General features: G+C 37.2%; 1 protein-coding gene across 1 annotated transcript; it reads right to left on the bottom strand.

Annotated features, from left to right (window-relative positions):
• Positions 1-1,014: 1,014 nt before the first annotated feature.
• Positions 1,015-13,121, bottom strand: LOC309963766 (N-acetyllactosaminide alpha-1,3-galactosyltransferase-like 1; the record flags this gene model as incomplete). Its single annotated transcript, XM_082842317.1, is given in 5 exon segments — positions 1,015-1,107; positions 1,111-1,159; positions 8,377-8,424; positions 11,988-12,023; positions 13,048-13,121. Coding segments are annotated over 5 exon segments (300 nt in total).
• Positions 13,122-13,720: the final 599 nt, after the last annotated feature.

Genomic DNA, 13,720 nt, shown 5'->3' with positions numbered 1-13,720 from the left:
CCTGCTATGAGGGCCTCTCCAACATTTCAACTTGCTTCATCAAAGACAGCAAGAAAGAGAGTCTGCTAGTAAGATGGAAATCACAGTCATATGTAACCTAATCATGAAAGGGACATCCCAACATCTTTGTTATATTCTATAGATTGGAAGGAAATCACTACATTCAGCTCACAATGCAGCTGGACAGGTGGAGGGACTACACAAGGACATGAATACCAGGATATGGGGATCATTGGGGACCATCATAAGGTCTTCCTGCCACAGTCATCATCAATATTCCTTATAATTTTAGTGTGTTCAATAGCCAATAATCCTTATCTTTTATAGACTACTTACTAAGACTCAGTTTTTCTCCCAAAAAAGAGGATTAAAATAATAACCTATTTTGACTTTAGAACCTCTAGCTCTTATAACTATGCTATAATGCCTCACTAGTTTATGGAAACATAGTGGATATGACTACATAAAGATTCTTATGAAGATGATTACTCCCTTTCCTGAACCACCATGCGTTTTAGCCGTGTCTTCCTTATGAGTTTTTGGCACTTTTAAACTCGTAAAAGAGATATTTATGATTAGTTTTATCTCCCTTGCTAGACTGTAGGCTGCTTGAGGGCACATTATATATTTTTGAAACATTTTTTCTATCTCTGACTGCATCTAATATACTTACCGTGGAATTCAGTAGATATCTAATTTTTTAAAATAAAATTCTTGTAGCATTAAAAAGAAAATGTGAACTCAATATCTTTGTAACAATAAAAGTAAGATACATATTTCATAGAATGTCTTTAGTTCACTTAAATTCAATCAGGCACTAGATAGAATGAATACTAATTGTGGAGATTAATCACAAGCAATATATATCCCAACACTAAAAAAACTGAGTAAATATTTGATGAGTGAGTTGATAAATATTTTTTCCCTTACACATATCCCTTTGATTATTTGTGTGTATATCTATCTGTCTGTCTCTCTATCTACCTATGTACCTATTTATCTATCCATCTATCATTATTTTTTGGGAGCACATATTACAACCAAGCCTATGGTAATGTCCAGCCTTTTGTAATATTTTTCCAGGACCTGTCTATTGTAAGTTCCGTCTCATATGACTGGAGCAAGCCAGTCAGTTGTTGTTATTACATCAGGACGTTTTCTGTTGAACAGACAAGAAACAAGTTAAGCAGCTACCACTTTATTATGACAGGAAAAGGTGTTGTCTAAGTGATAATAGCTAATGATTATCAAATACTTACTATGTGCCTGGCATGGTGATTAAGTGCTTTCCATTACTCATTTAATCCTTGCAATGTCCTGTAAGTACTATTATTATCCCCGTATTTCATGAGGAAATTTAGGTCACAGATTGGTTAAGTAAATTGCTTACTATCACACAGCTAATAAATGGCAGAGTCAGGGTTCAAGATCAGCCAGTGGGCTTCAGAATCTATACTTTAGTCATTATGACATACTGCCTTTTGAGCCCAAGGATTTTTTATTTGAGCTCTGACTGGAGCTTAAACTGAAATAGCCTGGTGTCTGAACATTTCTCTGATTGTTGCCTAAAGCAGGCAGCACCACTGTCTCCTTATATCTTCCTTTCTCCCTCCCCCCAACTTCTTCTTTTCCTCTTTCTCCCTCCTCTTTTCCTAGAAGATCCAGAGTATTCTCTTTTCACCTTCTCCTTAATGCTTTAGGCCCATCACTACAACCTGGAAGAAAACGTGATTAGTCCATAAAGGAAGAATGACATTAGATTTGCTTCTAATAATAACAAAATGACAGCAGAAGTAGCAGTATTCGTAATAATAAATAGTTTGGCTGGAGGCAGGGCGTTAAACTATTAAAGTCAATCAAGACCTTCATTTTGGAAGGAATTGAATACAAAGTGAGAAGCCATTTTGCTATTAATGATCGCAGGTTTTAATCACAAATCCAGACCCAGACAAGTGTAGGATTTGGCAACACTTAATAGTATATTAATAATAATATGATAATAAATTCTTCTAAAGTGACCCTTTTACTATTTTAGCTTATACATTTATTTATTTTTTATACATTTATTTTTAAACCCTCTCTGTTCTTAGAATTAATAGTCATGCACTTCTATTTGACTGTAAGTCTCGAACTACCTTAAAAACTGGGCAGATGTATCCTTGTCACAGTGATGATACTTAGAAATTAGGCATGCTACAGATGCAAATCAATATCTATTTAAGACAATGAAAGGGTTTGAAGATTATCTCTCTTTCCTCATTAGATCTGATTAAAGATTTGCTGCCAGAATGAAAGAAAAAGAGTCTCTGAAAGCAGAAAGCAATTAAGAACCTGTGTTTAGAAGTTGTTTGATAAAACAGAAGAGGAAGAAGTAAGAGCAGAGACTTAGAGTCATTAGATTTATACTCTAGGTATGAAACTCTTCGCCTGGGAGGTAAATCTGACCAGAGGATATCCTCTGCAAAGGTGGCTTTCAGTAGTCAGGTCGACAAGATGATCTACCCTCTGGATGTTAGCAAGATGCCTTGCTTAGCCTCCCTTGTGGCGGGCTTAGTGTCTGTATACAAAGAGGCCCCAGGTACTTGGACTCAGGTGGAGATGATGATGAGCTCAATGACATGAATATCTCCCAGTGCTGAGTGCCCAACCTGCCAACAGCAGGGGCCAACTCTGAGCCCACTGTATGACACCATTTTTCAGGGACCAGCAGCCAACTGATGGCTGCTTGATTATATTAGACTCCATGATGAAAGGGACAGCAGCTTTCCCTCAGGGAAATGTTTCATGTTCAGGATAGGGATTTGCTTTCCCACCCTACAAATCTGTCAGCTTTGTTGACTTGCAGATACCTTATTCATTGCCATTATATCACACATAACATTGCCTCCGCCTAAGGTATATATCTCAGGATGAAATGACATTTGGCTCAATTCCATGAAGTTCTCTTGTCTGACTATGTGCCTCACTCTCTAGAGGCAGCTGGCCTGGTAGAAAGTGGAATGGCCAGGGAAAGTCTCAATTTCAGTGATAGTTTGGAGATAATTCCCTGAAAGTTTGAGGTACTATCCTATTGTATACCATTCATGTTTTGAATCAATAAGTGATATGAGATACCATTCCTTCCAAAGCTAAAATACACGGTCCAAAAAGCAAGGTGGGTGTGCAGATGTTCCAGCTCATGATTGCATCTAATAACTCACTTACAGAATGTTTACTTGCCATTGTTGTAACCTTGGGTTCAGTGAGTTTAGATCTCCTAGATCCCAAGGGAGGAGTTCTTCCTCTAGGAAATAAGTCATGGTTCTATGAACCTGATAGCAGGTCACTTGGGGTTCTTCATGATGCTTAGCTAAGAGGCAGAAAATGGCATTACTTCACTGGCTGGGGTGGCTGATCTTCATCGCCGAGAGGATATTAAGATGTAGTTACACAATGATGGCAAGGAGGGCTGCATATAGAACCCAAGAGATTCTCTGGGGTGCCCAATAGTACTCCCATTTCTAGTAATAATTGTCAATAGGAAATTGTGGCATCTCAATAAGTTGGGACCACTAAAGGACTCAGAATCTTCAGGAATGGAGGTTTGGGTCACCCTAACAGATAAGAACTCTGGCTGACCCAGGGGGTTAGCAGAGGATAAGGATACCATAGATTACCAACATCCTGAACAGTTACAGAGGTGGGATTGTAGCCATGATTTATTATGTTAATTATATTTTTCCCCTTTCTCTGCCACTTTATAAGAAGACCACTGGAGATGGCTGTTACAATTTAGGTTCCAGGTGGGAATATGGCTGAATTGCCGTTACCTCATCTCTTGACAACACCTTGTAGCTGATGGGACTGTGTTTCTCCTGTTTGGGGAACATGAGCTTCTTCATCTAAGTGAAGGTTGAGAATTGATGCTAAGAGGCAAAAGGGGGGATTGTGCTAGTTATTTACCTTCTCCTTATTTATCCTTAGACCTTCTCTGCCCGGTGTTATGTCCTGGAAGCAGACTGGTCATCCAGTCCCCTGCTCTGTGGCTTCCAACTGGTTCTTCTAATGGGAAGCCCCAACACAAGATCAGAGGGCAGGAAGAGAGGTTACCTATTCTCCTCTCTTTCTTCCAGCTTTGTTGAGATCTTGACAGTGGCTGTATCCATATACAACTGCAATTTCTATTGGTTGACTCTTTCATGGTTTCAGGAATCCCTGGTCTCCAGGAGCACCATTCCTTTCCTTGTCCCTATAAGCTTAGGGTGGTCACAGCTTCCTGCTCTTGCAAGCCCCTGTGTGCCTCCATTTCCTTTGCTGGGTCCCAAATCTCTGCTAACAATCTCTTCATTAAAGTTTCTTCATGTCACTTGAGTTGCTTCTTTCATACCGTGATATATTCAGTATCTGAGAAGCTTAGACAGCACCTCATGAGGCCTGAGTATTCAGCAGGACACAAAGTGACCTGCTCATGAAGTATATTGTTTACAACGAAAATTTCCAGAAAGAAGATACACAGATAAAATTCTGGTCTCATGGTACTATAGACTATCATAGGTGTGACATAGAAAGAAGCACAATGATGAGGGAGGGAAATAATATATATGGCCTAAGATATTTACATTCTTAGAAAAGAGAGAATAGGTATTAAAATGATTTTGGTGCTAGAATGTGTCACTAAAATTTGATGAGATGTGAATCATGATAATAATATGGGAGGGAATAATTTGTTCAAAAAGTGTATCTGGAGAGAGAAGGTGGGGACCCTTTCTATAAGTCAAGGCTATATTGACCTATATCTAGTTCTAGGAAACTGAGTGTAAGTCTAAAAGGAGTAAGAATCAGAAGTGATATATTGGAAATAAATTTGCTATGAATGGATAGAATCATGATAGAATAGTACTAGAGAATTTCCACCTCTACTCCTGCTCTATCAGTGTAGAATTTCTCCATCTCCTGGCTGGATCACCATATTAGCCTAGTTTGTGTTCTTTTCTTTTTTCCTCCATATTCACTTAATTCTATAGATAATATGTGTATAATATACACATATACATAGATATACATATGTATCCAGGCTTTTAAAATCTTGTTTGTTTTACAATAATGAAATAAGGCACACCTTTCTGCATCTTGTTTTTCTTACTCAGTACAACCTTGTGAAAATCCTTCCAGGTTATCTAGACTAATTCTTATTAATTTTTTTTTTTTTTTTTTTTGGCCGTACGCGGGCCTCTCCCTGTTGTGGCCTCTCCCATTGCGGAACACAGGCTCCGGACGCGCAGGCTCAGCGGCCATGGCTCACGGGCCCAGCTACTCCGCGGCATGTGGGATCTTCCCGGACGGGGGCACGAACCCGTGTCCCCTGCATCGGCAGGCGGACTCTCAACCACTGCGCCACCAGGGAAGCCCTCTTATTCATTTTTTAAAATGGCTGCATAATATTCCACAGTGTGGAGTTTAGCCACTTCCTCACGAATAGGTATTCATTTTATTTTTGAAATTTTTCTCACTATGAAAAATGATACAATAAACTTTCTTAATCTTATGTCTTTGTGTACTGTTGCTGTTATATTTATCAGCTAGTCCTAGAAGTAGGATTCCTTTTATGTATGTTCATTTTTAATAGATGTTACCCAATTACTTTTTTTTTTTAAGTTTTAATTTTTTTTTTTTTTTTTTTGGCTGCACTGCATAGCTTGTGGGATCTTAGTTCTCCAACCAGGGATTGAACCCCGGCCCATGGCAGTGAAAGTGCTGAGTCTTAACCACTGACTGCCAGGGAATTCCTGGTCATTTCATTTTAAACTAAAATCCATGATGCTTAATAGTAAAGCACAAGTCCTCTAATGAAAGAATGCCTTCTACCACTATTATGTAATGGTATGTTATGTTATGAAAATGCTGACATTTCGATTAGTCAAAAGGTTTCATGTATTTATTTAATTCACAAATATTGAGCCTCTGCTATGTCTAGGATTCTTTTCTAGGCACTTTCTATTGGGAGAGGCAGATAATAAATGAATAAACAAGGAAATAAGTAGTATACCAGATGTTGATGAATGCAATGGTGAAAAATAAAGCTGGGTGAGGGAAAAAGGGAATGGGAGGGGCCATTTTTTATGGGTGGTTGGAGAAGCTTCACGGATAAAATAACATTTGTGTGGAGTCTTGATGGAAGTGAGAGAATGAGCCATTTGACTATACAGAAGATGCATGGTTCATGCAGGAAAACAGAAGGTGCAAAGGCCCTAAGGTGAGAGCATGCTGGGTGTATCTGAGGAATATCAAGGAAGCCAGTACGATTGGAGTGGAATGAGGAAGACAAATGTTGAAGATGTTGGGCAGCTATTTTATCTATAATTTTTTTTCACCTTTTAAACTCTTTGAACTCTCTGGAAAGGCATCTTAAGAGAGCATTAGTTCTTAATGTTAGTAGCAGCAAAAACCTAGAAACAGTTCAAGTGCCCTTTAATGAAGCAATAGATGAACAAACTGTGGTATATTTCCACAGTCAATTATTATGCAGCCATCAAAATGAATGTCAGTGATATGCAATTTGGAGATGAATTTTAGCAATCTAATATTAAGGGAAAAAATAAATCCCTGAAGATTACATACATCATGATATCCTCTTTATAAAGTTACTGATATAAACAACTAAAATTTTAAAATAGACTTTTCCAGAATACACATGGAGGATATAAGCTTATACTTTAAAAAATACTGTATGCTAACACATATATATGGAATCTAAAAAAAAAAATGGTCATGAAGAACCTAGAGGCAAGATGGGAATAAAGATGCAGACCTACTAGAGAATGGACTTGAGGACACGGAGAAGGGGACAGGTAAGCTGGGACAAAGTGAGAGAGTGGCATGGACATATATACACTACCAAATGCACAGGGATATCGGCTTGGTGCTTTGTGACCGCCTGGAGGGGTGGGATAGGGAGGGTGGGAGGGAGGGAGACGCAAGAGGGAAGAGATATGGGAACATATGTATATGTATAACTGATTCACTTTGTTAGAAAGCAGAAACTAACACACCATTGTAAAGCAATTATACCCCAATAAAGATGTTTTTAAAAAAAAATGTAAAATAGATAGCTAGTGGGAAGCAGCCGCAGAACACAGGGAGATCAGCTCGGTACTTTGTGACCACCTAGAGGGGTGGGATAGGGAGGGTGGGAGGGAGGGAGACGCAAGAGGGAGGAGATACGGGGATGTATGTATATGTATATGTATAGCTGATTTACTTTGTTATAAGGCAGAAACTAACACACCATTGTAGAGCAATTATACTCCAATACAGATGTTTAAAAAAATAAATAAATAAAAATAAAAAAGAAAGCAAGGGGATGATGAACCAGGATTCAGGACTGTGGTTATTTCAGGGACTAGGGCAAGGAAACAGAGTGGGGGTATTGAAAAGGACGCAAAGCTAGATGTTGACTTTATAGAAGGTTGTAATTTTTGCTTCATTAAAAATAAGCAAGAAAGCACACAAATAAATAAAATAAGTGGATTTTGCATGAACTAATGGTGAGAGTAAGTCATGAAGCAAGGATTATTATTCCTCTAATTCTCTGCACCGGCAGTCCATTAAAAATATAAATATAAAAAAGAATTCCGATAAGATGAAATACAAATAAATAGTAAACATAGAGGATGCTCAAATTCAATAATAATTACAGAAATACAGATTGAATTGAGATATTTCAACTAAGTTTTTCAAGTAATAAAATGTTTGATACTACTAGAATAAAATGTAGATATATAAAATAAAAATTATTAACATTTATCCTCTGTAGATTAGAAAATAAATAGTATAATTGTTAAAGGGCAATTTAGCAGCCTGAAGCAATATTTAAAATGTTCACAACCTCTTAAACCAATGATGCCATAATGGGAATTTATATTACAGATAAATTCACACAGCAGTTTACAAAACATATGTGTAAGGCTATTTGTTGAAATATTACTTACAATAGCCCCCAAACTGCAGACAATACAAAACCAACAGTGAATGGCTAATACTTAAATTATGGTATACAGCCATTATAAAGAATGAAATTCTCCCCCGAATGTTAATGCCAAAATCAAGAGGAGTCATTAATGGCATTTTTCAGGCTGTTACTAAAGAGGTTTTTTCTTTCTCCTAATAAAACCAGGAATATTAAACCAGAAAACATCTTTCTCATTATGACCCTTAATTGCCTAATTCTTGATAAATAGGTCCTAGGATTGTATATAAAAGCCTTAAAAGTAAAAATTCCAAGTCCTGGAAACCTCCCAGGTTAGCTAAAATTTGATGATGAAAAAAAAAATCTTCCCCATTCAAATAGAGTTATATTATTATTATTATTACTTCATGAGCAGAATTTTTGGTTCTTACTTAGGATTAAACCAGTCTGAGAGCTGAGGTTCTCTTGCTTCTTGACCCCTGGGTACAAAATGAAAATCATGTTAAGAGTAATCTGCTCATTCAACAAATATATGTTGCACCCCTGTAATATGACAGGCACTATTTGGTGCTGGTTCTATAACTATGAACATTTAGATAGTCTCCTGTCCTCAGGAAGCTGATAGATGAGCAGGAAAGATGATATTAAATAGATAATTACAGTACAGAGTGATAAGTGCTAATAGGGAAAACAGAGCATATAAATGGGGCATCCAACCTAAATTTGGGGTTAAGGGAAACCACTTGGAGAAGAAATAGAAACTGAGTCTGGAACAATAAGGGCTACATTAGGGTGAAGAGGTTATGATCAAGGGCAGGAAGGCAAGGGACAGTATGGTTTCTTTTGCGGGGGGTGATATATTTTAAAAATTAACAGAGCCAGAAAATAAGGTATATTCATAGAAAATACAGATTGAATTTATCAAATATTAGTAGCTTATTATGTGATAAATACTCTTATGTATTGAAGTAAAGGGGTTGGAGTAGGGGTGCAGATGTTCACCTTTGATTTCCACTTAAAGATAGGATGCACCTAAGGTTTTGTTGTACTTTTAAGTTAATTACATAATTGACAAGGTTATGAGAGAACTTCCCTTTCATACACTGAGGATTTTTGTAAAATAAGAATAACTTTTAAGTGACTTGTGCTTCCAGAAAAATGGAATAGTCCTAATTTTTCCTATTCCTACCCCTAAGTATAGCTACAATCCCTGGACATTATATATAGAGCAAACAAAAGAAGACTCTGAAAGCAAAGAAGCCAGTTCAGGTAGGCACCTCAGAACTCATGGATTGACATGGCAGTGAGTTCCTTGGGTTTTCTGCCACATGTATCCCAGATGAAATGCCAATGGATATAGACACAAAAAGAATCCTGAGAAAAACCTGCTCTTTACAACTAAAGGACTAGGAAAAGGGCAGCCTAGCAAGGCAGAAAACTTTTAGGCACTACTCACTCTACTCCAGCCCAATACCACAGAAAAACTGACCCCATATCCATCCCTCCAGCAAAGACCAAGTGGAGAACTGAAACTTCCACCCTCACCAGCCTGTAATGAGGCTCCGCCGACCCTCCTCACTGGTGTGGAGTTGGAGGAGGTTAGTGGGGGTTAGAACCTTCACCACTGCTCAGCATCTGTGGCCATCTCTCTGTGGTCAGTGTCAGTGGAGACCATGTGGGGAATCTAAACTCTCATCCCCCCTCATTAGTAACAAGGAGCCCCTCCCCACTAAGTTCCAATAGAGGCAGAGTTGAGAACCTGAAATTTCACCTCTCAACTGACAGTAATAGGGAGGTGCCAACCCATTTTCCAGCTGGAGCAGTATCAGAGGATGCCTGTAAAAACACAAGATTTAAATAAGATCCAGAGTCTCATAATACCCAGAATATCCAGGTTTCAATAACTAATCACTCATCATTCCAAGAATCAGGAAGACCTCAACTTGAGTGAGAAAGGACAATATGCAGATGCCTTGATAACACAGATATTAGTTTTATCTGACAAGGATTGTAAAGCAGCCATTGTAAAAAAAGGCCTCAGTGGGCAATTACAAATACTTGAAACATGAAGAAATAGAAAGTCACAGCAAAGAAGTTGAAAATCACAGCAAAGAATTTGAAAGTCAAAGATATAGAAAATCAAAGATATAGAAGATATAAAAAACCAAATATAAATTTTAGAGCTTAAAAATACAATTCGTGAAATAAAAACTCAATGGATAGGCTTAACAGTAGAATGAAGAGGATGGAGGAAAGAGTCAGTGAACTTGAAGGCAGAATAATAGAAATCACTCAAGCTGAACAACAGAGAAAAAAAAATGAAAAAAAAAAAAAAGAACAGCATCTCAGAGACAAGTGAGACTATAACAAAAAAACTAATATTCATTTAATTGGAGTCCCAGAGGGAAGAAAGAGGTGGGGCTGAAAATTATTTTTTAAATGGATGAACACTTTCTAACATTTGGCAAAAGAAACAAACATACAGATTCAAGAAGCTGAGTGAATCCCAAACAGGATAAACCTAAAGAAATACATGCTAAGGCACATGATAGTCAAATTTCTGAAAACTAAAGATGAAAAAATCTTAAAAGCAGTCAGAAATGATTCACCTATAAGGGGAAAATACTTTGAATGAAAGTGGATTTCTTATCTGAAACCCTGGACCCAAAAGGAAGTAGAACAGTATTTTTCACGTGCAGTAAAAACTATCAATCAAAATGTCCCTCAATAGGTGAATGCTTAAACAAACTTTGGTACATCCCTTCGTGGAATACTACACAGCATGAAAAAGGAATGACCTACTAATATAAACAACAACCTGGCTGAATCTCAAGGCATTATGCTGAGTGAAAAAGTCTCATCTCAATAGATCATATACTATATGATTCCATTCTCAAAGAGACAAAATTATAGAGATAAAAATAGATTAGTGGTCCTAGGGTTTAGGGAGAGTCAGGGAGAGGAACTGGGTGGGTCTACAGATGGTAGCTTAGAGATCTTTATGGTGATGGAATAGTTTTGTATCTTGATTGCTGTGGTGGTTACAGGAATCTACACATGTGATAAAATGTCAAATAATTATACACATACATTGTCCCAACATTGATTTCCTGTTATTAGATTACCATTATGAAAGATATAACACTGAGGGAAATTTGGTGAAAGGTACATGTGACTTGTTTGTACTACCTTTGCAACTTCCTGTGAATCTATAATTATTTCAAAATCAAATATTAAACGTAAAACCTTTAAAAGTGTATCCTTTTTGACATTTCATAGATGTTTCTAGCCAAAGACATTTCATTATAGGATTGCTCAATATTTGTGCTCTTTCAAAATCCAAATCACCCAACTTTATTAAAAATATACAATGACAGGGCTTCCCTGGTGGCGCAGTGGTTGAGAGCTTGCCGATGGGTTTGTGCCCCGGTCCGGGAAGATCCCACATGCCGCGGAGCGGCTAGGCCCGTGAGCCATGGCCGCTGAGCCTGCGCGTCCGGAGCCTGTGCTCCACAACAGGAGAGGCCACAACAGTGAGAGGCCCGCGTACCGAAAAAAAAAAAAATATATATATATATATATATATATATATATATATATATATATATATATATACACACACACACACTGACAAATGGAGAACTTAAAAAAAAGTTTTTTTTAAGGTTGGTTTCACCAATTCTTGGGTTCTACACAATGGTCAATGGTAGAAAACATGGTTGACTAAGGAGGGCTATCAATCTAAAGAAAAATATCAACCTGGACAGAGATACTTAAACTATAGAAAATGTCACAAACTTGTCTGGTATAAGCAAATGAGTGTGTCAAGTGAGCAAAATTGGGAGATGTCCATATAAACTCAAAGTGAGCAGTCACTTTGTGTCTGAACTGATAACCCAAGAAATTTGTCAGTGGTTGCCTCTAGGAAATTCAGTCTAGTTTTCTGTTCTTTCTGACTGCCATTGCCATTAGAATCCACCTGACTCCAGCCAGTTTGCCCTCAATACAGTTTGTAAAGTACTTACAGAACAAAGATTCTTACCAGCAGAGATTGATCTTCTCTAGGTTCTTCTTTATTCTTTAGATAGAAGAAAAAAAGGCATTTTAGTGTTAAATTTGAACAAATGCCTATTGCAATTGAATAACAAAAAAATCTAGAATTCAGATCCATTCATTCACTCACTTGTTAGCCAGATAATTACTACAAAACTACTATATGCCAGGCACAATACTCCTGTTCTGGAATACATGGCATCTATAATGTGACATTCCAGTTCTGGAATCCAGGCCTGCAATGAGCTTACGATCTATTATTTCTTTTTCGACTAAGATAGCACATTACCTTCAAAAAGATGATATTAATACTGTTACAAGTGACCACAAGTCCTTTCTATTAAGGCGCAACACCTCAGGAGGGCAAATAACATGGAGAACATGATACCAAAGCAATAGGGTTAATTTTAAGAGACATTAGCTCCCACAAATAGCTGACTTTCAAATAGCACCAGTAGCATTGCGTTGCTTATTTTAAAAAGATAAAAAAGGAAGGCATGGAGGCGGGAAGAATTTGAGTTTTTCTATGTGAGAGAATTTTAGCAGGTTAAAAAATTTGCTTCCCAGTATAGTTGTGTTTCTGTAGCAGGTTACTTTGAATCTTATTCCTATTAGATGGAACTTTGATGTAGTTTAAAATGTATCTGAAATAGCCCCCAACGCTCTATATCCTCTTATCTTGTCTAATTTCTTTCTTCATAGTATTATTACATAAAACACAATGCTCCTGACATTATATTGAATATTTCTTTGCATATTGTCCATCTTCCCCACCTAGAATGTAAAGCTTCATAGGAGCAGTCACTTTGTGTTATTCCTGTTTTCCCAGCACTTAGAATAGGGCCTAGCACCAAGAAGGTGCTCAATAAATATTTGTTGAATGTTGAAAAATGAAAGAATTAATATATTTATGATTCGATTTGTTCCCCAAAGGGGAATTAATTTCTGATTAATTTAGGGAATATTTATTAATATTTTGGGGCAACACTTAGCATTTTAGATCAACTCTGCCAATCATTAAAGATAACTCGTCAGTCTTCTGTATTTACCGAAAATGATGCTTCATCAACATCAAGGATAAAGCAAATGGCATCAATAACAGCTTTTTCCATTTGGTATTCATTCCCTCCTAGAAAAAAAGAGGATAAAAAGTTTTGGGGGGAAGTAGAAAACAACCTTCTTGCCACCTTCTAATAACAGACTAATTTGTGGAAGCTTGGCCATCAATCCAAGTGTCTGATTCCAGAATGCTCAGCCTTAGGAAGAAAGCAGACTTGAGTCAGGAGAACCACCTATTCTGTTTGAAGTGCTTCAGAAATCTCCCTTAGGGTGGGCCCTTTAGGAGGGATCCATTTTAGATTAGGTGCAAAGTGTCTGTGATATTCTTTTTGTATTCCTTTATCAAATTCCACCCTGTTTGTGTAAAAGAAATTCAATAAAACTCATTCTATTTCACTTGGGCTTCTGTGACAATAAAATGGATTACTAAGGGAGTACTTATGCATTAGGATATATTCTGCCCCCAAAGTTGATTTATGTATCCCTATCTATCTATCTATCTATGTATTTTCCTCACAAAGATATTAAGACTGATAATTTATTCAAAGTCTATAGGACCAGAAACCTAAAAATATATGAGCTCTTTCAAAGGTATATCCTAGTAAACAGTGATTAAAAATATAAATTAAAGGCATTAAGCTCTAAAATGGAATATTTGGCTTC

This window comes from Leucopleurus acutus (assembly GCF_964270905.1).
Source record: "Leucopleurus acutus genome assembly, chromosome: 7".
NCBI classification, from domain to species: Eukaryota; Metazoa; Chordata; class Mammalia; order Artiodactyla; family Delphinidae; genus Leucopleurus; species Leucopleurus acutus.
This window is presented reverse-complemented; position numbering and strand designations above follow the sequence as displayed.